Raw genomic sequence first — 23664 nt, forward strand, 5'->3', positions numbered from 1 at the left:
GACTCTCAGAGTCTGTGGTGTTCACTCTGCACCAGCTAACCCCTGGCCCCAAGGGTCCTGGACCTGGGTCCCAGCAACAAGGGTCTGTCTTTTGATAGTAGTTTTTCAAAAATAGTTTTCTTTTTTAAAATTAATTTGTAGGTTAGCACGAGAATGAGTTTTACCATGACATTTTCATACATATTATTATCCTTTGTTCTTACTCCCCACAACCCCCATTAGTCTCCACTTTCTGCTTTCCTATTACAAGTATTTCCTTAGTTTTTCACCTTCTCTTCCTCCCTCTTTATGGTCATCTTTCTAGCTTCATGACTGCTCCCCCCTCCCCATATAAATACATACATATAATTCTGAATTTGAATTCAGCATTATAAAACATTTATTTATATGAATATAGATTATTTCAAAACTAAATGCTTTCCAGTTAGATCCATTGGAAATGTGTCTTGACTTCACTTTCTTGTATGGGTGTTTAAAATTACAGTGTTTCTGCACCACTTTTTATCTACTGATCTACTGATGAGTACACAGGCCGGTTTAGTTTGCTGGCTCTTGTGAATAATGAAGCAATGAGCATGGGTGTGAAGGTGTCTCTGTGGCATGCTCCTTAGTTATTGGTGTATATACTTAAGTGATATTGCTAAGTCATATGGTAGTTCTATTTTCAGGTTTTTTGTTTGTTTGTTTTGTTTTGTTTTTTAGAGACAGGGGTTCTCTCTGTATCTCTGGCTGTCCAAGAACTCACTCTGTAAACCAGGCTAGTGTCAAATTCAAGAGATCTACTAGCTTTTGCTGGAATTAAAGGTGTATTCCACCACACCTAGCATAGTTTATTTTTATATGTATGGGTGTTCTGCTTGCATGTCTGTCTGTACTCTAGTTGTGTGCAGTGGCCAGGGGCCAGGTGCCAGATCTTGGGTAACTGGAGTCAGAGTGTCATTAGCCAACAAGTAGCTGCTGGAAACTAAACCCAGATCCTCTGCAAGGGCAACAAGTGCATTTAACCACTGATCCCTCCTCAGCCACTCCAAATAATTAAAAAAAGAAAATCTTAAAAGTAGTTGTGTCGGTCTGCATTCTCATCATCAGTGTATACGGGTTCTGGTTGTTGCTGTTCCTCCTCCTCCTCCTCCTGGACAGGGTCTCTCTGTGTGGCCTCGGCTGTCCTGGACAGGCTTTGTAGACCAGGCTGGCCTCAGACTCACAGCAATCCACCTGCCTCTGCCTCCCACGTGCTGGGACTACAGGTGTGCTCCATCATGGGTGGCTATGCTTTCTTGATAATAAACTTTACTGGGAGATGGAATCCCAAAGGAGTTTTAATTTGCATTTCCTTATTAGTTCAGGACGTTGAATGCTTCCCAGGCATTTATTTGGCCATGTGCTGGCCTCTGAGAATTGTTTATTTAGATCTTCATTCTACTTATTGAGTTTATGACTTCTCTAATTTTTAAGCTTATTATTCCAGGTATTAGTCCAGGCTGATATATAACTGTTTTGTTTTTATCCTCCTCATTCTTCAACTTTGTCTTCACAGAGACAGGTGATTGTTCCTTTGTTGTGCAGAATTTTACATTTCATGTAATTCCTTTTATCAGTTCTTGGGGTTATTTCCTGTAGTATTGGAATCCTTTTCGGAAACTTCTTTGAAGTGTTTTCCCCCAGTGGTTTCAGTTTCAGGTCTTCCACTGTGATCTTCAATCATTTTTGACTTTTATTCAGAGAAAATGATGGGAATCTAGTTTTGTTCTATGTGTGGAAACCCAGTTTTCCCAGAATGGTTTGTTAAAGAGACAGGATCTTGTTTTTGCTTTTTTGGTTTTTCAAGACAGGGTCTCTCTATGTAACCTTGGCTGTCCTGGACTCACTTTATAGACCAAGCTGGCCTCGAACTCACAGCGATCCTCCTGCCTCCGCCTCCCGAGTGCTGGGATTAAAGGCGTGTGCCACCGCACCTGGTGCGGTATCTTTATCCGATGTGTTTTTGACAACTTTGACTACAGAAGGTAGCTTTATGTGCACAGATTGAGTCTGAGTGCGCTATTCTCTGTTGGTGTTGCAGTACTGTGTCAGTACTGCTGCTTGTTACTGTGGCTCCCCACTATGACACAGGTTGTTACTGCCAAGGACTTCACTAGTCAGTCTTTTATGCTTTCATACAAATTTGTGATTACTGTTTTCTAATTTTGTGAAGAACATCACATGGATTATTTTTGAGGACCACACTGAGTCTCTAGATTGCACTAGGTAATACCACAACTTTTTATAGTATTAATTCTGACAATTCTTCAACATGAGAAATCTTTCTTTTCCTGTCTCCACCCTTCTCCCACAATGTAGTTTCTAACACTTGCTTCAGACTTACTTGGAGTTTCTCTTAACATGAGAGCTTTGTGTCTAATGCTAGATGCGTTAGGCCTTGCACTAAGGACAGTTCCTGGAGATCTGCACTGAAGACTATAGGTGAGCTAGGCCCTTTTATTGTACCTTTTAGCTATTACTTTATTTGTGGTGTTTGGAGGGAGGAAAAGCCCAGATGATCATGTTAGTTTGTAGGCTACACGCCTTGAAATGCTGGTGTTTTAGGCTGGAAGCTTTCTGGTTGTGGCAGAGTGCTGCTCTGTGCAAACATGTTTATAAACATGCATATCATCTTCCAGGTGTCTGACACAGAAAATATGTCCCTTACAAATCCAAGCAGCCTGGACTGAGTGTAAAAATCAGGCTCCAGGCCCAAAGCTCAGATGCTGGAGAGTAGTATGAGGCAAATCCCGGCTTTGGGGACAAGGCTAAGGCAGCTAGAGCCTAGGTAAAGTGGATACTAGGTGCTGTACTTACAGAGAGAACATGTCTAGATAAGGAGAGCCATGAAACATACAGACTAGGATGGGGCACTGTTTGGAAGGTTATGGCTGATTTTAATGTCAACCTTCCATAAATTATAGTCGGCCTCAACTGAGGAAGTGTTGCAATGCCTAGGCTGATATGGGAAGGCCCAGCCTGACTGCTGGCAGCCCCTTCAAAGCGTGTTTTAGAGAGGTTTACCCTCTGCTTTTGTCACTTGGCTTCTCCTCTTATGCTCAGGTGATTCACGCTGCTGGTTCCTTAGCGACTAGCTGAATCCGCATTTCCAAGTTTTTGTCGTGAAACAGAGGCCACAAGCTCTGTGGCAATTTCTTGGCTTCGAGTGGCAGACTGGGAGTAGTAAGTCACCCCAACTTGTGAAATGAGTAACAGTGAGTCATCGCCCACAATGAGGCACTTCTGGGACTACTCTACTTGAGGCACTCAGTCTCAAGGACTGACTACTGTGTTACTAGTGTCTCAGGAGCCGTATGGCTATCATTATTTTAAAGCTCATGCAATCAACTTTGATTCTTTATCCCTCTCTTCCCCACCCCTCCTGCCATGGTACCTCTGCTTGGTTCTCCTCCTCTAGAGGACCTGCCTAAAACACTTTTTTGGACGGACAGGGTTTCATGTATCCCAGGCTGGTCTTGAAATGTCATATAGAACAAGACAATCCCTGTTATGTTACTAGACCATAAAACAAACAAGTAAGCAAACACACAAGGACAATAGAAGAAAAAAAAAAAGAAGAAAAAGGAAAAAGGGAAGTGTATCAAAGCTTTACTTACTATTTAGCTTAAGTGTTTCTATCTTCCTCTAAATCAAGTACAGATCAAGCTTGGACTGAGGTAACCAGGCAGTACAGCACCAGTGAGAGTCCACAGCAGCGGGGAGCATGCTTCCTGGCGTAACATGACAGGGATGCAGAGAATAAAAAGTCCTACAGCTGTTTAAGTGGGTACACTTATCTGAAAAGTAAATCCCATGAGGGACTTGGATTAAATTTGATCAATCTTGGTCAAACGAGATACTAAGTTGAGCAATAATTTCAAAAGGATTCAAGAACTCTGTAAAAGCACTTAAACTGAATATTTTTATTCAGGGGGGAAAAAAGAAAGAAAGAAAGAAAGAAAGAAAAGAAAAAACCCAAAGCTACACAAAAATGTCCATATCACTTGCAGTATCGGTCAGCTTTCAATTTGGCTCTCCTGTTTAAGATTAAACAAAACAAAACAAAACAATCAATGTAAAATATACCATATAAAGTCAACTGCTACTAAATAGAAAACTCATGCTTGCAAATTGTTCTATTTTCATTATTGTATTAAACAATCATATTAAAAGACAACACACACACACACACACACACACACACACACACGCAAACCTGTTCCTTGACTTATGAAACTTATTACAAAATAAGTCAAGGGTGGCTTAAGGGCTTTCTCAGTTCACAAGAAATGAGTTTAAACTGTCCTAAATTTCTACTGGGTAGCAATGGTGCATTTTTAAAAGTCAGTAGACTAACAGATTATCCTACTTTAGAGTCTGACTACACTCTTATGTGCTTCTCTGACTTCTCAGAACCACATGCATATTACTTTTCCAGGTTGAAAAACAACTCTCCCATTAATTATTTCACCTTTACCAACTTTAGCAAGCAGCTAACAGGAAGTACATGATTATCAGATAATGAAAGGATTAAGAGTGATTAGCAACAAAAGGCTTTATGACAAGAGATGTTCAGATGCCTATTCAGTTTGGCACTCTACTGACTGACTGTGTTAAGCCCGCAGCTAGCTTCTCTGCCTGCTTTTCCAAATGGTAGCTGTAGGCTGTTACTTATTTAAACAGAAATACACTAGAACAGGTATCAATAATATGCTATGAAAAATATCTTGTACACTGCTGAACTTAACTTTACTTAGTAGACACATTCAATTTCCCTTACTGAACTTTTTTCTGGATACAAATGCATAGATTTTTATCTCAGCATTAGCAACCTCTACTACTCTATCCAAATGTACAGACAGAATCTTGCTATTACTCAAGTGGCTTTCTAGGTCTGTTCTTAGTTCTTAAGGCAAGATGGTGGGACGCACGTGTGTGTGTGTGTGTGTGTGTGTGTGTGTAGCACACCGTGGAAAGGGCCTGGCAAGTTCAGTACAGCTGTGAAGTAGTTTCAATCAAACCGGGAGAGCCAAAAGAATGCAAATATTTTCATTCTGGTTCCAATTACAAAATTGTTTTTAGCACGTTTTCCCCAGACTTATGTCTTCTCGAGGCAGTATTACCACATACATTAGAGATACAGATCCTAAAACAGTAATATAAGAACACACTATTTTTGAAAACTGCTGTAATTATGTAAACATATAATTACCTGTCCAGAAGTGTCTCATGTAAAAATCCATCTTTCCGAGCCTTTTTAAGAATTTTACTATCTTCTTTGCTTATTTTGAGTTTGTGGTCTTGGAAGCTCTGAAATTTCTTTCTGTGAAGAAAGATCTCTCATTGAAAAAACAAATCTCAAACTTTTATTATGTCTCCTTATCAAGTTCTAAATACCATTAAAAAATTTCCCAACATATTTATTTAATAAACCTAACTGTATTTCTTTAAAAAAAAAAAAAGGATAGTTTTTCTTCTGCTAAGGTGATTTTTATGATCCATCAAGAGGGCTTTCATTTGGGCAGCCCTGCAAGGCCTGCTGTTCCTAGTGATGTTGGCTGGTTGAAGCCCTCGTGTCTGGAACATGAATGGATGGCATGACAGAAACTCTAGGAAGGAAAGAGAGAGCTGACCGAACCAAGCATCTTTAGCTTTAAGCACTGGAAGACTTAGTGGGAAAAGCAACGCTACAAGGGAAGCACGCATCTCGACTTGGCTCCACCCTTGAGTTTCCATGAAGCTCTTCTGGAGCTTCCAGTACGCTACTATCAGGGTCCTGAGACACCCTGACTGTCAGAATGGAATCTGAGGGGAGAATACATACACATAGTTGATTTCACACTGTTTCACATTTCCTTTGTCTTCCTCTGGGATGTCATCTTTTTTCTTGGTTTCTCTTTCAGCACAGGATCTTATCTGTATATTGATGAGAACACAGTAGGTTATGCATTTATCTTCCTCTCCCCACTTGCTAAGCAAGAGCATTTCTCTAAGTCATTTCTTATGTGAACCAATAAAACGATTAATTCAGGATTATATTTAGGAAGAGACAAGCTCAGAAATGTGATGTGCTTTTGATTTCATATATGTATCATTTATAGAAACAGCTGGAATTGTACGTAAGCTGAAACAAGGCTTCATCTGATTGCAGTTAGCTACCTGAGGCTCTGGGGAGTTTAGTGTCTGTTTAACTATTATACTTAGCAAAAGCAAAGAGTAGCGTTAGGGAACTCTGCCTGGAGGAAGGAGCTTTGCCTTCTAGCCAGCGGCATCAAAGTAAAACAAACAATAGTTTGATGTGCTTCAAGTTTCTCCTCATATACAGAGGATGTGTATTCACAAAAAGGGCAAAATTTGGTGGCCAAACACCCAAAAGTTCTACTAAGACTTTTATGTTATTTAGTGACTACTATAATGAGTGCTAAAGTAGTTAAGAAGGCAATTCTACTCATTCATGCTGACAGGAGTACAACCTTTCTGTCAGGCAACTTCACAGCAGCTAACAATCACAAAGGCACATAAAATTTTTCTTTTACAGATTCAGTCATGTGTTGCAGCATTGTTTCGGAGGACAAAAGCCAGAAAAAACCAACATCCCAATTTATAATAGGGATAACAGGGATGGGGACTAGGTGAGCAATGCAGGGGGAAGATAAGAGCCTTTGAACATTTTTATTTAAAAATGCCATGCTTTGTGAACACCTATCTTAAAAAGTAAATATGAGAACAATAGTAAAGTAGCTTTGATGCTGTACTTTCTCAATTACATTATACAAATAAGACATGACTGGATTTATGATTAAAATTAAATCACATCTGGATCAGCATAGAAAACGCATCAGGCCTGGAAAGTGACCGTCAGCGGCTGTCCCGTGTTTCACAGACATCATTTATAGCCTACAGGAAGTACTTACCTTTATCATTTCTTCTTCTCCTGCTGTTTTATTCTTTGCTTCTATATCGCCTGCTTCATTGCATCTAACAAAGCAGCTATTTGAGGCCAGTAAAGCCATTTTCCCCTAAATAAAACAAAACAAAACAACAAAAAAATCAAGCTATGAATATCTGCAGAGATCTTAACTCATTATGCTAATTGAAAATCTCAATTCTACAATAAAAAAGAATTTAGAGAAAGCATGGAAAATACAAAAACATACAGAAAGGGGAAACCAAAATCACCTGAAATCTTGATTTTCAAACATTACCACAATAAATATTTTCAGTGTGTTTTTCTATAGGGTTGGAGGCTACAGCTCAGTGGTAAAACACACTGTTGTGTTCTTTCCTCTAATAGGAAAGTATTACACAAAATTAATTTCTTTAATTCTTATCTCTGAAGATAGAAATCATTAAGTTAAACATTATCCTCAAAGAAAATAAAACTTATGAATAATATATAATTTATTTAAATACTGATTTTCAAGTGCAATTTGTTTTTCTCCATAAGTAAAAGCATTAAAAGGGTAGCCTTTGGCCTAGAGGGGATTCTGTGTAGTGACATATTCTTTTAGGTGGTCTAGTGTTTATGATTATACTGATTTCTATTTAGTAAAACTTGAAAAACTAATTTTCTTGTGGATCTGAATGTAAATTATAGTTAAGTTCTCCTAATAATTGTAAGGTTTAATTATAATTTTTATTTGGATGATTCTTCTGGAAAATTCTGTACATCATTGGGAAAGAAAATTCACAAATACAATAATTACAGAATAACTTTGAAATATCCAGTTAAAACAGCATGAGTCACATGGATTTTGTTTAGTGTCTTATTCAAGATGGCAGGGACTCCACTGTAGGTAGCTACATACTCCAGACTCTAGACTCCACCTGTGCTGTGGATCACTGCATTTCTGCAATTTAACCTGTTATATCAGGGATTTTAAGTCTTTTGCTTAAATTGTAAGAATAGAAAGTGTCTTCCTAATAGTAAAATGAAATAAATGGTCTTGCACTTTGTCATCTTGACCTATGATATATTGGTCTACCCTATTAGTATAGGTTATTGTTTTTAAATTAATCATTGTGTGTATTAGATCTGTGCATGTGTGCAGGGGTCAGAGGGCAGCTCTGTGAGTCAGCACTCTCTGTCCACCTTTCCATGGGCTCTGAGAATCAAATGCAGGCTGTCAAGTGCTGAGCCACTTCACAGGCCCTGCTGTAACTGTTAGTAACCAGTCCTGGAAAAAATAAAAAACAAACAAACAAACAAAAAAAACAAGAGCCTCCAAACTAGACAGGGGTGAAAGAGCACTGAAAATGCTACAGTGATAATGGCACATGCTACATGATAGATACTGTTACTCTTTGTCTCAGACTCAACTCCCATAGCCAGTCCCTGGGAACCCCACATCTGTCAAGGAAGCAAGGAAGCAATCCTCAGACCCTTAGTCTGTCTCCTCACCTCTAAATCCAAGTCCAACTCTGCAGCTGACCGACTGTAGTGGCCTCTACCCCCTCACTGCCCTCATTCCCAGGGGACTAAGCAGATCCAGGTGCATACTCCGCTTCCCTGCCTTCTGTGGATGCCCTCAACCCCAAGCCCATCCTCATTGCCAAGAGTCAGTTCCCTAAACCTAGAGACACATCCCACCTGGAACCTGCAGTGGCCACACCTGGCAGGATCTCAGCTGCATTCCCTGCCAGGCAACCCACATCCACCACACTTTGCTAGGAACCAGAGAGGGCAGCAGAACCCAGGGAACAAAGCACCCACCCAACAAAGAAAATCTAAAAGAAATGGATAATTTTCTCCATATTTACCACCTACTAAGGTAAAATTAAGGTCAGATAAACAATGTAAACAGACCTTAACCCCTAGTGAAATAGAAGCAGTCATTAAAGTTCTCCCAACAAAAACAAAAAACAGAACAACAAAAACCCCCAGGGCCAGATGGTTTTAACTCACGATTTCTACAAGTCTTTCCAAAAAAGAGTTAATGCCAGTAGTACTCAGATTATTCCACAAGATAAAAACAAAAGCAACATTACCCTTTTCTTTTTATGAGGCCATTGTTTACTCTAATACCAAAGCCACATAAAGACCCAACAACAAAAAAGAACATGTGACAGACCAATTTCCCTTATGAACATAGGTTCAAAAATTCTCATCAAAATATTTGCAAACCAAATCTAAGAACACATTAAAAAAAGATCATTCACCATGATCAAGTAGGTTTCATCCCAAAGATGCAGGGATGGTCCAGCATAGGTAAATTAATACATCTACCAAGTAAATAGACTGAAGGACACACCACATGATCATCTCATAAGAAGCAGAGAAGGCCTTTGACAAAATTCAACCCCTGATTTCTGTGATAAAAATCCTGGATATACTGGGGACACAAGGGAAATACTTCAACATAATAAAGGCAATTTATAGCAATCTTATTGCTGTCCTACTTATAACAGCCAGAAACTGGAAACAGCCTAGATGCCCTTCAACAGAAGAATTGATAAAGAAACCATGGTACATTTACACAACAGAATATTACTCATTGTTAAAAAATACCATGAAATTTGCAGGTAAACAGATGGACTAGGGGAAAAAAAAAAGCATCCCGAGTGAGGTAACTTGGACCTAGAAAGAAAAATACAGTGCATGTATTCACTTAGATGTGAATGTTAGCTGTCAAGTCATTGATAAGCAAGCTACAATCCATAATAACCACAAGAGGTTAGGTATAGAGGAAGGGACTGGGAGAAGAGACAGAGCTCCCTAGGAAGGATAGTTAAAGAATCTAAGAATAGACTGGATAGTTATGGATGGATGAGGGGAGGGAGACTGGAAAGGGAAATACCAGGGAAGAGGTAGGTGAGGGAGAGAATACAGGGAGGGGCTTAAGCCTCAAACAAAGGGCTATTTAGGGTCATAAGGAATCTAATATAGTCAAAGCTTTCTAAAATACATGCATATATGAAGGTGACCTAAGTAAAATCACCAAAGAATAGAGGAGACAGAGTCTCAGTGAGATATCTTCCAAAGAGAGCCTCAAGACCGGGAATGGGTTACATCTAACTAAGTTGTTGGCCAAAGGGGTCCCAGGGGTTCTCTAAAAGACTCAGGCTAGTACCAAGGTCATTAGTTGGTCTGGACAAAATGCCTTATGACCGAAGACAACAACTACACAATTCATTTAACATAGAGGGTTTGAGCTGGTGCCCACCTAGACCCTTCACCCCTGCAGGGCAGTGTTTATGGTACTGGAAGGATGTCTGCATGTTATCAAAGGAGAAAGGTAAACATCAACCCAGCTACAAACCTTTTTAACTACAATGGTGACCTGCTGGCAAGATACACTGGCCCAACAGTGGCATAAAGCTTGTGAGGCAGTAAGCAACCAGTATCTTATTTGATTTAAGGCCCACTCTATGATATGAAACTGCTTGGGTGGCCAAGAACCTGAGAGTAGATAGGCCAACGACCTAGGGGAAAACAAAATACTATTGTTCTGCTAAAGGGATATATCAATATAATGAACCTAATGCCATTCTGTTGTAATCATAGGTCAGCTCATTGCTCAACCATTATCAGAGAAGCTTCCTCCTGCAGCAGATAGGAAAAAGGAGAGAGGCCTACAGCCAGACAATATGTAGACTGAGACCCTTTGGAACACCAAGTACTAAATGGCATCAAATCCACCCCCGCCACACACACACACCTCCACTCCAGCACTCAGTGAACCCTGTGGAATAGATGGTAGAAATGGTGTAAGAGCCGGAGGGGATAGAGGACACCAACGAAGCCAGGCTTTCTGAACGCAGCATGACTGATGTACATATGAACTCACAAGACATGCTCAGGGCCTGCCTGCATAGGTCTGCATTAGATGGGCTCCTAGAGCTGAAAGGTGGAGTAGATACTTACCTTCATCCCTAACCCAAAACCTATCTCTAATCAATAACTACTTAGAAATGAAAAATTAATTTTCTTTATAAGTTAGTGCCTCATTGGGGGAAATGATCCACTTTTAAGGGTAGGCACCATTCCCAGCAGTAGACAGCCTACATTACACTAAGTCAGTGGCATTTTTGGAAGTTCTCTGTTTCAAGTCAAGGCAAGGCGTTCTTTTCTTTTTCTTTTTTTATTTATTAACCTTATAGGTCCTATGCTTATATATTATGGTTTCTGGTCTTGCATTTTAATGAGATTCCTGTGTGTACAAACATGTATCTCTGCTAAGTATTTCTTGTGCTTTTTCTTTGGCTGTTTCTTCTGTTTGTCTATTTTGTCTTATTCTGATTTTTTTTTTAGTATATTATATTTTATTATTGTTTCCTAGATGCTTATTTGTTTTCTAAGAGGACAGAAAGGCTGGGGATCCTGATGGGAGGGGAGGTAGAGAGGAACTAGGAGGAGCAGGGAGAGGGGAAACTAATCAGAATATATTGAATGAAAAAAAATTACTTTGAATAAGAAAAAAAAAAAAAAAGACCCAAAACAATGAATAAGTACTGTTAAGTACAGTTTTTGCCCATGAGATATCAAAATATGTTTCTCAAAACAACATGGTCATAATTGCTTGAAAGTTAGCAACTCAAGATTTTATCCCAAGGGATGAAAGAAAGGATCAAAGTAATTACCTCTTCTTAGGAGAATAGGTAACTTATTGCCTTGGAATGTACCAGTTTACTGTATTATTATTATTATTATATTATTATTTTTGGTCTGTGTGCTTCAGTGTAGTATATGTGTGTGAAGTATGTGCACATGTGTGTAGATATAAGGGTGCATGTGCCTGTCTGTACATGTGAAGGCTGGAGGACACCGGGTGTCTCTCATCTTATTCCTTTGAACATGGCTCAGTGAACCCAGAGTTAGGCTGGTTAGCTCTGTGGGTTACAGACATTTGCAGCCTCATCCCATTTTGTGGTTGCTGCAATCTGACAGGTCCTCATGCTGATGCTGCAGATGCTCCTGAAACACCCTGGGACTTGCCTTTAAAAAACAAAACAAAAAACACAACACTTAAATCCAAGCGTCCTGATCTTTTCATGAAAAAATAAGACACCAGGGCCTCAGTGGTTGACAGAAACCAGAAAGGGAGGAAGGAAGGATCCTTTTTGTTGCACTATGTTGACATCTTTATAGAATTTTAAGTTCATTCAAATTTTTCTCAATTTAACGTAGAACACTATTACAGTCTCCCTTTATTGTCTTATTACTAACTTTAGAGAACGCACTTTGTTGACAGTGACTTTCTCCTGAGCTGGCAGAGCGCCTTTGCACATAACAGTACTTACATCTTGAAAAACTGGTTCCCATTGTTCTCTTGGCCCAATTGCGTCCGAACGCCCAACAACAAGTCCGTCGGAATTTATACCTAGATATTTGCCATAGCCAGATTTCAGGGCAATTCTTCGGTTTAATGGAAAAAGATAAACATTAAAAACTGAGAGTAAGAATTTAACTATAGAATAAAAAGAGCCTAATATGTTTACTTATATATCTGTGTATATGTAAATGCATATACTTTAATAAATCCAAACCAGCCATATGTACAGTGGATACTATATTATCTATCTATAACCTTATATTTTGTTTTTTAATATAATCATTAACAGTGTCTTATATTATACAGCAATCATTTTCCAACTGCATTATTGTCCTATCATAGATATATAAGACACCATTTATGCTATTATATAAAGTCTTACTGCTTTTTCTGTTATATATAAAATTGGTAATTTATCTTTAGAAGAGATTCCTAGAAGAGGAAGTTACTGGATTGAAGGTTATCAAGTTATGATTATGAAACAGGGTCTTTTTTAGTAGCTTAGACTGAGTCCCACTAGGCCTGGCTGTCAGAGCACAGATGTTAAAATTTTAGTTTTTCAACCCGCTTTCAAGAAGCTATAAAAACTTACTTTCTCACCTCAAAATAAAAGCGATTTTATTGAGGGGGAGAGACGCTAGGAACTGAAATCACCAACTAGGCTAATGCTCTAAGCTATGCACCTAGCTAAAAGTTATTTTAATTATGTACTTTTAAGAAAGTATACCCTGCGTATGGTGGCATGTGCCTTTAGTCCTAGCACTCAGGAGGCAAAGGCAGTTGGATCTCTGTGAGTTAGGGGCCATCTTGATTTACTTAACAAGCTCCAGTCTAACCAGGGCTACACAGTGAAACGCTGTATAACAACAACAACAACCAAAAAAAAAAAGAAGAAAGAAATGAAGAAAAACTCATTTGGAATTACTCAGGAGATAGACTTCTGGGTGTCTTTGAGGGTGGTTTCAGATTTAAGAGAGGTGGGAACACACATCTTCAATGTGAGTGCTGCTGTCTTATTGTTGTTGTTGTTTTGTTTCTGAGACAGGGTTTCTCTGTGTAGCCTTGGCTGTCCTGGACTCTGTGTAGGCTAGCCTGGCCTCGAACTCACAGAAATCTGCCTGCTTCTGCCTCCCTGAGTGCTGGGATTATAGGCATGCGCCACCACCCCCAGTTCAACTTTACCCTCTTAAATCACAAGCCAAACTTTTTCCCCTAAGTTGTTTCTTGTCAGCTCTCACTGACAATAACTAACATGTACTTTAAAAATTCAATATATATATATATATATATAAAAGTACTGTATATAATTTGCATGGTAGGTATTAGGAAGAATGACATGAACCTGTCTCTTTTTTTTACCATCTCAAGCCTCCTGGTGTGTGTTTACTTTCTACTGACACCATCAGGATTGTGAATGCTATGCAGATATACTTCCAAGGAACCACTCACTGTATATGGAGATTGTTGCAAATACTTGCTTCATTTTTCTATTACTCATAATCACTATAAAGGAGTCTGTTGACTGACATTTTGTTCCTCCCTTTTACTCCCAAGTCTTTCAAGAAAATATAAAAGCCATTATTTAAATGTGATTTTAAAAAATTATGTTTTTTGATTTTTATTTTACCAACCAGTTTCTGGGAATGCTGAATTGACTTCATACTCAGTTATTATGTTGATGTAATTACTACTGTAACACTAACATTCAGTTTCTCTATCTACTACTCAATAGTTTTATTCCACAATTCTGCATTGTAAGAACAGAAATAGGCATTTTGTCTGTGTGTGATCATGGAAAATTCTGTTTAGTTTCAGCAATGTTCCTTCTTTTGTTTTCCTATTCTTAACTTTTTCTTTCTTTCTTTCTTTCTTTTTTAAGATTTGTTTATTTTATTTATATGAGTGCTCTATCTGCATATACACCTGCAGGCAAGAAGAGGGCTTCAGATTTCATTATAGATGGTTGTGAGCCATCATGTGGTTGCTGGGAATTGAACTCAGGACCTCTGGAAGAGCAGCCAGTGCTCTTAACTGATGAGCTATCTCTCTAGCCTTATTTTTATCTTTATCTTTCATACCCCTGAAACTTATAATCTACTTCCCGAGCCTCCCATTGTTGGGACAACAGGTGTCTGCCACCATTCTTGTATGTCTCTTATAATCGCAAAGTCTATAATTCCTAGTATCACTGGCAGACCTTATGTTTGCTTTCTTCTCATGTTTTTTCTCATCTAAAATTTGGTCTCTTTTGATATTATTAATTTTCATTTTAGCTTCTTATTTTTTCTAGACAAGTAGTATATATTGGGAATATCTACATATGTAGTACAGGTTAGGCATCCCTAACCCCCAAACTTCCAAAATCCAAAGTTTCTGATAAATATGAGGCCACATGTGGCTAATGCCACAGCTGACCTCATGTAATTATTCACAGCCAAGGTCAGGAACAGTGACACAATATATAAAAGTATCTTCAGCCAATGTGTGTGTGATGTAAATAAAACACACATGTCTCTTCATTAGTATACATGTAGACATTCCCCAAACGCCCAAAGCTAGAGATCTAAAAAAATCCTGATTAAAAATAACATGTGTTCCGAACAATGTAACGTTTCTTTTCCAAAATACTGTCTTTTAATTAAAACTATTCTCTGACCTGATATTCACCAATAGTGCAGTTTGGCTTTTTTGTTTGCTTGTTTTTACACATGTAAAATTATTTTTGTTATTTTTTTAGACAAGGTCACATGTAGCCCAGGCTAGCAACAAACTCATTATACAGCCAAGACAGCCTTTAACTCCTGATCCTCCCGACTTTTGCCTCCTATGTTTAGTATGAACGGCATGTATCACCATGCATGGTTAAGTGAAATTAAATACAGTTCAACTAAAACTTACCTGGAATCAGACAATTTGACAGCAGTGAACTGCTCTGGAGGACTGGGGCCTTCATCAACTATAGGAAACAAAAATGGAAAATATACAACATTTGTTATAAATGTATACGTAAAGATATTTTCTGCTTTAAAAACTATTTTTCCACTAAAATTAATCATAAGGACATTAAGATATTTGGGCACACTGTAATGATGTACTAATTATACCAACAAGACATCATTATGTGGTGAATTTATGTACTTTTTTTTAAAGATATTTTTGTTTTTTGTTTTTCCTTGAGGCAGGGTCTCTCTGTGTTGCCTTGGCTGTCCTGGACTTACTTTGTAGACCAGGCTGGCCTCGAACTCACAGTGGTCCGGCAGCCTCTGCCTCCCGAGTGCTGGGATTAAAGTTGTGCACCACCACGCCTGGTGCCGAATTTATGTACTTTGTAAGACATTTGGCCTAACATTTATTTAGCCACACTTCATGTAATAGTATACAAAATACTAAATGCTTTTATTTATTCAAGGACTGTCCACTCTGGCCAAATCATATGCCTTTTTACTTTCAAATTACTTCATTCCTTGTAGGCTAAGGATAAGGAGAAAATGTCTAACTGCTAACTATACCCAGTTCCTAAAGGATCATACAAACAACAAAAAAACCTTCTGGTTCAATTAAATTTTCTGCTTTCTTTCCATTATGATTTTTTTTTTTTTTTTTTTTTTTTTGAGACAGGGTTTCCCTGTGTATGGCTGGCTGTCCTCAGAGATCCGCCTACCCCTGCCTCCTGAGTGCTGGGATTACAGATGTGCGCCACCGCTGCCTGGCTACAATCACAATTTTTCATGTGATTTTAATGCTATTTTTAATTTCCACAGTTTATTCTGACACTAGTCAGAACGTTTTCAGATGTACATTATGGAAAAAAGATACTTCTCACTCGCTAATGAAGAGTGAGGAAGGGAAAATGTGCAGGGGCTTAGTGTGATGGCGGCCTTGCCTGGGAGCACACTTCAGACTCCAGCACAAACGCTGCAGTGTTTTACTTGCCAGGGCCTCCCCGGCGCTGCTTGTCCCCACACAAACCTTCTCTATGTGGAGCTCCCAGTGTAAACAGGCCATTGTCCAGCGCATGGATATAGGCTCCTTTATCCATTTCAATGGCAATGGTTCCTGAAATCTCCCCAAAGTTGGAGACAGTCCACCAGATCCCTACAAAATAAAAATCAAGTTTAACCTTTTTTATTTCAGGGTCACCCAAAGGTTTTCTGTTGTTTTTTCCTATACTTATTTTTATTTTTTTATTAATTCATTCATATTACATCTCAATTGTTATCCCATCCCTTGTATCCTGCCATTCCTCCTTCCCTCCCATTTTCCCCCTACTCCCCTCCCCTATGACTGTGACTGAGGGGGACTTCCTCCCCCTGTATATGCTCATAGGGTATCAAGTCTCTTCTTGGTAGCCTGCTATCCTTCCTCTCAGTGCCACCAGGTCTCCCCATCCAGAGGATGTGGTCAAATGTGAGGCACCAGAGTACGTGAGAAAGTCATATCCCACTCTCCACTCAACTGTGGAGAATGTTCTGACCATTGGCTAGATCTGGGTAAGGGTTTAAAGTTTACTGCACGTATTGTCCTTGGTTGGTGCCATATCCTATACTTATTTTTAAAACCCTGTATTTGACAATCATAAAAATCAATGCAGAGAAACCTGGCATATACTTTATTGACTTTTCCCTAAGTGGACCTCCTTTTCTAACTCCTGTATAGTCTTTAGCACTTGACATTGACATAATCCCAAACCTCAGTCATAATTTACCAGTTTTGCATGAGCCTGATTGTTTATACAGGTGGATTCTTGTGATTAACACCACAGTCAAGATCACTCTTAACACATGCAGAAATACAAGATGGCAAGAGACTTGTTTCTGACTGCAGACCCCATCCCTGTATGCTTTCCAGTGGCAATGTCTAAATGAGTTCCACAGAGAATGCTTTCCAAGCAGTGCAACAGCCTCTCTTTTCCTCAGTGCATGCCTGAGACTAACACCAAATCCTACATATACCGAGGCTTTCCCCGACACCCATGATAAAGCCTCATGCAAGCTTGGAAACCATCCTACCACTGAATGCCCCCTCCCCCCCACTGCCCCCCCTCCCCGCCGCCTACATTTAAGAGCAAATAAATCACTTCAACATAGCATTTCAATAGGGAATTTCAGAAAAAATATTAAATTTCTGACTGACAAGCTCTTCAAAAATTTCAGTCTCTGGCCAATCAGAGACTGTTTTAGAAATAAAAAGTCTATCCTAACAAGTTATCCACAGCACATTGTGTGTTCTTCTTGGGAATTCCACTAGCCCCTCTCAAAGCCATGAGGTATATGTACACGTTTGCTGACTGCAGCAGGGCCAAGCTGTCAGAGAGCAGGAGATGCTATGAACAGGGATCACTGATGCTGCCCATCACTAGGTCAACCACAGTTTTGTTTTGGTGGCACTGGGGACCCAACCCACCACCCTATTTACAGCTTAATACTGTCTAGTGTGGCAGACACTGACACTGAATCTGAGATCCACCCCAATACTTTGTGATTTCTTAAAACAAATGAAGGATCATGAGGTTGTTCATTTTTGTACCTTCAAAAGGTGATGTTGTGCCGTCTCATTGACACTATGACTGGAGAACATACTGTCTTGGTATATTTCTATGTGCACTTAAAAATATGTATTCTACAGTTGTCAGTTACATATTTTTTTATGTTATAACAATTAGCAAGTAGGGTACACATTCAAATCTTTGTTGCTCTTTGAATTGTTTTTAAAATCTTCAAGTATACTCTTTATTTTGGTAGAAGACCCATGAAGATCCTATACCTAAAATCATATTATATGGAGGGCTAACTACTCAAGACTGTGCTGAGGATTAGAAATAACAACTGTGGCTATTCCCATCATATCTGTCCAACATTCCCAAAGTCTTGCTAGTAAAAGAAAAACAGGAAAAGAAATAGAAGACACAAGGAAGAAAGAGAGAATTAAAACTATTGTAAAAAAAAAAAAAAAAATGACTGCAGATGATAATGAGGGAACTTAACACCTCAAAGAACAAGGCCAATACAGTAATATAAATTATATACAATTAAGAGATTGAATCTCTCACATGATCTAGAAACAATACAGTTCTCTCAGATAATCCAACAGGCTTTATTAAATGAAATGGCAAACTGACTCTGAAACGTATCTGGACATGTAAAGCTCAGAATAGCTACTTTTAACAAACAGAAAACAATGGATGAGGACTCAACTACTGGGCCTGGAAACTCTAAAGTGAAAGTAATAGAGATAAATATATGGTAACAGAAAAATGTATAATTGGAACAGAAGAAACAGACCAACAGGCAGAAATGCAACTGATTTTTAAATGGCTATTTCATGGTGAAAGGTAACTATTCAAATGGAGGCTGGAACTGGTTGTAAACAGGAAACACAAAACCCAACCTCTGAGACCTATCTCACGCTATACAAGTGGTTGATAAAATTAGGAGAAAAGAAAACCCTGAACTATAGCATGTCCAAAGGAAGAGTATACGTGTTTCATGATGTTGGGGTAAGCTAAATAAAGAGCTCAGAGGCAGTAAGCACGAGAGAAAGAACTGACAAGCTTGAGGAAGATTAGTGACCAGCTCCTCAGAGAAGCCACTGTGAGGGAAACAAAGGCACCAGGGTGGGGAAGGAGGAGTACTTGCTACCAAGGATGCACAACAGCCACACTTCGTTTATCCTTGGTGGACGGTAAAATGGCAACACCAGCACAGAAAACCTTGGCACATTCTAATACTGTTAAATACTTACCCATCCTAAGAAATGGCAGATCAACACTCACATATCTACTCTTGATCCTGACTCTAATTATAACATTCTATTATTTTAGAGATGCTTTTTCAAGTGCTGTGAGCTTTCCTACATCACAGTAAAGAATTTCCTTTAGGTTCTTTATTACATGTATTCGTGTGTGTGTGTGTGTGTGTGTGTGTGTGTGTGTGTGTGTGTGTGTGTGTCTGTCTGTCTGTGTACATGCAGGTCAGAGGACAATTTGTAAGTATCACTTCTACCATGTGGGATTCATGGCTCTCTATCAGGTTGTCAGGCTTGGCCATATACACCTGTACCTGCTGTTTTGTTTTGCCAAAGTTTCAAATTTTAACTTGCCAAGTTTCAATGTATAAGACATTTGATTTAAAGTATAGGTGTACACAGGACAAGAAAACAAAACACAGCTGCTTATGGGTTTGCAAGAGTCTACTTCTAGTACTGTTTGTAGGGTATCCTGATGTTCTAGCGTGTTTACAATTTTCATTCATTTCAGAGTACAAAGTAATTTACTGGATTATACTTCCTTTGGAAACAAACTGGACTTTTCACTAAAATTCATGCACTTTTCTTCTTTTGGTTTTTAGAGACAGGGTCTCTCTGTGTAGCCTTGGCTGTCCTGAACTCCCTCTGTAGACCAGGCTGGCCTCGAACTCAAGAGATCCACCTGCCTCTGCCTCCCAAGTGCTGCGATTAAAGGCGTGCGCCACCACGCCCGGCTAAATTCATGCACTTGCAAAGAAAATAATGTGTAAAACATACATGGTTAAGCAATACTTTTCTATGACAAGCCATAAAATTATGGCTCAGGCTCTGGCTTCTCAGGAGTTTCTCTTCCAGTGCATGGCTCTGGTGACAAGGAAGAACAGCAGTGCCACCCGTCGGGCTTGTGAGGCTCTGACCGGAAAACACTTCAGCGCAGCACTAACAGACTCAAGTTTCCATCAAAAGAACTGAGGCGGGTGCTCACCCACAATGTCCAGTTGGGTTTCCTCATCTTCTTCTCGTTTTCTCTTTTTATCTTTGCTCTTTTTCTTTTTACTGAAGGACAAGACAAAACAAAATAAGAGAGATATATACATGAATTTGGACATTTATGTGTGTGTCTGTGTGTGTATACACACACACACACACACACACATATATAATTACAGGATGAAAACTCAAGAGGAGTCATTCCAGCTATATACTGACTTATAGATAAACAATTTTTAATAATTTATAGATGTTATATTTAAAATACTGAGAACTTGCTTTTGTCCCTGTGTTCACATTGCTACATTAAAAGCACAATCTGAAGCCACTGCTAGGATTTAAGTCCTGACCCTGTTAGTCTGCAACCTAAAGAAAAATAAAACAAACAATTCTCCTAAGCCCCTAATTTCCATCAATAAATTTCCCCACTTAGGAGAATAACGAGCCCACTTCCTAGGGTTATAATGAATGACTACATACCTTCTTCCATTGCTCAAGAATGGAAGGTGGTGCAGCCTCTGTGCTCCATAGTGTTCTGGCCAATGTAACACAAACTAGAGTCATTTGCAAAGAGGGAACTTCAACTGAACAAGTGCGCCCACCAGATTTAGCCTGTGGGCAAACCTATAGGGGTCATTTTCTTGATTAATGATTGCTATAGGTGGGCCTAACTCATCGTGGGCAGTGAGCAGGTGGTCTAGAGTTGTGAGAAAGCTGGCTGAGCAAGCTAGTAAGCAGCATTCCTCCATGGCCTCTACATCGGTTCTGGCCTCCAGGTTCTTGCCTTGCGTTACTGCCCTGACTTTCCTTGATGAGGGATGGCAAGATGTAAGTGGAAGCACACTCCTCCCCACCCCAGGCCTTTGCATGGGGTGTTTATTCTCAGCAGGAGAACTCCTAACTTGGACAGCCTCACTGGAAAACAATTTTCAAAAAGCTAAACACAGAGCTATCGTCAATACCTAGATGATTTTTACCTATATTCACACATCCGTCCATCCATCCAAGAGAAATGAAAAAGTATGTCCGCAAGAGCCAGGGTACTGACAGCAGCATTACACCAGTGTGACACAGTCATTAAATGAAGGAAGAAAAGAACATCATCCAGCCACACAGTAGACCGACAGAGCACCACAGTGCGGCTGCTTCCCAATTCTAAGTGAAATAAACTACAGTGACAGGCGCCTTTAACCCCAGCACGGGGGAGGCCGAGGCAGGTGGACCGGGTCTCTGGGAGTTCCAGGCCATCGCCAAGGCTACACAGTGAGGTCTTGTCTCAACAACAGCCTAGGTGAAATAAGCCAAACACAAAAGATTACATATGATACAATTCTGCTGACAGAAAATATTCACAAGGAGCAAATCCTTACAGTCTGGAGGCAGGGGACAGAAGCTGGAAGGAGAGGCAGATGGGTATGATTGGCTAAAGGGTTTCCTGTGGAGTGGCAAAAAGGTTTTCCAACTAGATAGTAGCGAACCTGTAAATACACTAAAAACCACTAGCTGCATACGTTAAAAAGGAGTTTATGGCCGGGCGCCATGGTGCACACCTGTAATCCCAGCACTCTGGGAGGCAGAGGCAGGTAGGACTTTGTGAGTTCGAGGCTAGCCTGCTCTACAAAGTGAGTCCAGGACAGCCAAAACAAAAACCAAAAGCAAACAAACAAACAAACAAACAAAAAAACACCACCACCACCACAAGAATTTATGGAATATAAATCACAGCTTCACAAATTAAAAACACAAAGGGAGATTTAGGGGGAAAAGTGATTATCCAAAGTGCTTAGTACAAATCTGGTTGGCGGTGACAGCACATGCCTTCCTTCCCAGCACTTGGGAGGCAAAGGCAGGTGGATCTCTGTGAGTTTGAGACCAACCTGATCTACCGACTGAGTTCCAGGATGGCCAGGGCTACACAGAGAAACCTTGTCTCAAAAACAAATCCAAATCCTGAAACATGGAAAGTGCTACACTGGTTTTAATAATGGCTCCCTTAACTTCTTTGCATCTTAACTGCAGTTTTCAGAAGTTAACTGTATTATTCTCCCTGCAGCTATTCCAAACAGTTTCTGATTCAGTTTTGGGGTGGATTCTTCATGCTGCCAGACTCCAGCAGGAGTTCTGAAAGGCACGACACTCCCTGACAAGTGCCCACTGAAACTGCTTTATCAGAAATACAGGAAAGAAGTGCTCAACTTTGGCCAAAAGAGAAGGGAGAGATGAACAGGCTGTTATCTTTCTCTGTCGAGCTAATTATAAATCACCACTAGCACGCTCTCACTTGGCTGTTACATTCTGCGTTTGTTGTCTCATTCAATTTTCGTAATTCTCTGGTAGTCTTGAGAAATAAACATACAAACATCCGGGCTTTTAATAAATGTGCAAATGAGCCACCAGCCGTCGTCAGCGGTGCCATCGACATTTGAATCCACACTCGGACCAAGGTCCTGAGCCACGGTGTGAGAATCCTGCCTGCCCGCTACATATCGGAGAGTCAAGCTCTTTTTTGTTTTTTGTTTTTCACTCGCAGGAAGAGACAGGGGTGAAAAGCATTTTCCCTTTTCTTTTTTTCCAGAGCTGAGGACCGAACCCAAGGGCTTGCGCTTGCTAGGCAAGCGCTCTACCATTGAGCTAAATCCCCAACCCCAAAAGCATTTTTCTTAAAGCAAGCCATCACTGCGGGGAGAGAGGCCTCGGGGCTCCCAAAGTAAGGCTCATGGTCCCCTTGTTTCTGGGGCTCCCCTGTCACGCAGCATCAGCTGGAGGAAGTCAGGGAGACTGTCAACGCAGCTCTGCCACACTAGATGCTTTAAGTGGGGTGCCACCCCGGGAGGCTAGCACGACCCTGGCCCCGGGGCTTGATGCGCCGAAAACCGAGACCCCCCGCCCGAGCTCTGCCTCACCTCTTGGCCTTAGTGCCCTTGAGCACGAGTTTGGTGGATTTTACATATGAATATTCGGCCATGGTTCGGCACTCTGAAGTGTCTGCGTCTGGTAGAGTTCCTGTAGGCCGAGAAGAGGAAGTGGAGACGGTCGGTGAGCGGCTCTAACGGCGGGAGCTGGGGGAAGTCTCTCAGAAATCCTCCGCCTTCTTCAACCCAGGCCTACAAATCTCCTATTTCCTGTTTACTATGGTCGAGGCGCTACGGCGGCCGCGGAGGGTCCAATAAGGTAGCGTGCTTTAGTTCCTGCTGCGAAGACCCGGATGTTCGGGATGTTTCCAATAGGCAAGGCAGACAGAGGCGGCCCCTGTTGGACACGGAGGTTCGTAGCAGCTTTCTGCTAGTGCAGGCTGGGATTTGATGTTGAAATGAACAAATTTGTCTGCCTACTCTCTTTGCATGCTACAAAGCTGGATACTCCAGGCAGCCAGCTAGGGCTGGGCCTGCTCAGTCGAACCGTGATTTGTGTTCTATGGGTGTGTAGGTCACAGCCTTGGCCTCGGGCAACGTTATCTATTATTTCAGTCCTAGAGTTGTCAGTTGTATTGTTTCACTAGAGAGCCATGAGTAATGCACAAGAAACAATTGAGGAATGATATAATGAATAGTTTTTAAATACTGGCTCCTACACAAGCGCTGAAGAGACTTTGGTCTTGACCTGGAAGACAGCATAATCCGTCTTTCTGTGTAGGTAA

The 23664-nt window shown here is 40.3% G+C and overlaps 1 protein-coding gene across 1 annotated transcript; it reads right to left on the reverse strand.

Moving 5' to 3' along the window:
* Positions 1–3961: 3961 nt before the first annotated feature.
* On the reverse strand, positions 3962–23143 carry Frg1 (FSHD region gene 1). The gene is made up of 9 exons (XM_051169532.1): positions 22931–23143; positions 20023–20093; positions 16263–16388; positions 15192–15249; positions 12262–12376; positions 6936–7040; positions 5846–5937; positions 5234–5344; positions 3962–4058 (listed from the first exon to the last, which is right to left on the reverse strand). The coding sequence occupies exons 1-9, from the start codon at positions 22990–22992 to the stop codon at positions 4022–4024; spliced, it is 777 nt and encodes a 258-aa protein (XP_051025489.1). The 5' UTR covers positions 22993–23143; the 3' UTR covers positions 3962–4021.
* Positions 23144–23664: the final 521 nt, after the last annotated feature.

This window comes from Acomys russatus, chromosome 27 (assembly GCF_903995435.1).
Source record: "Acomys russatus chromosome 27, mAcoRus1.1, whole genome shotgun sequence".
Classification (NCBI taxonomy): Eukaryota; Metazoa; Chordata; class Mammalia; order Rodentia; family Muridae; genus Acomys; species Acomys russatus.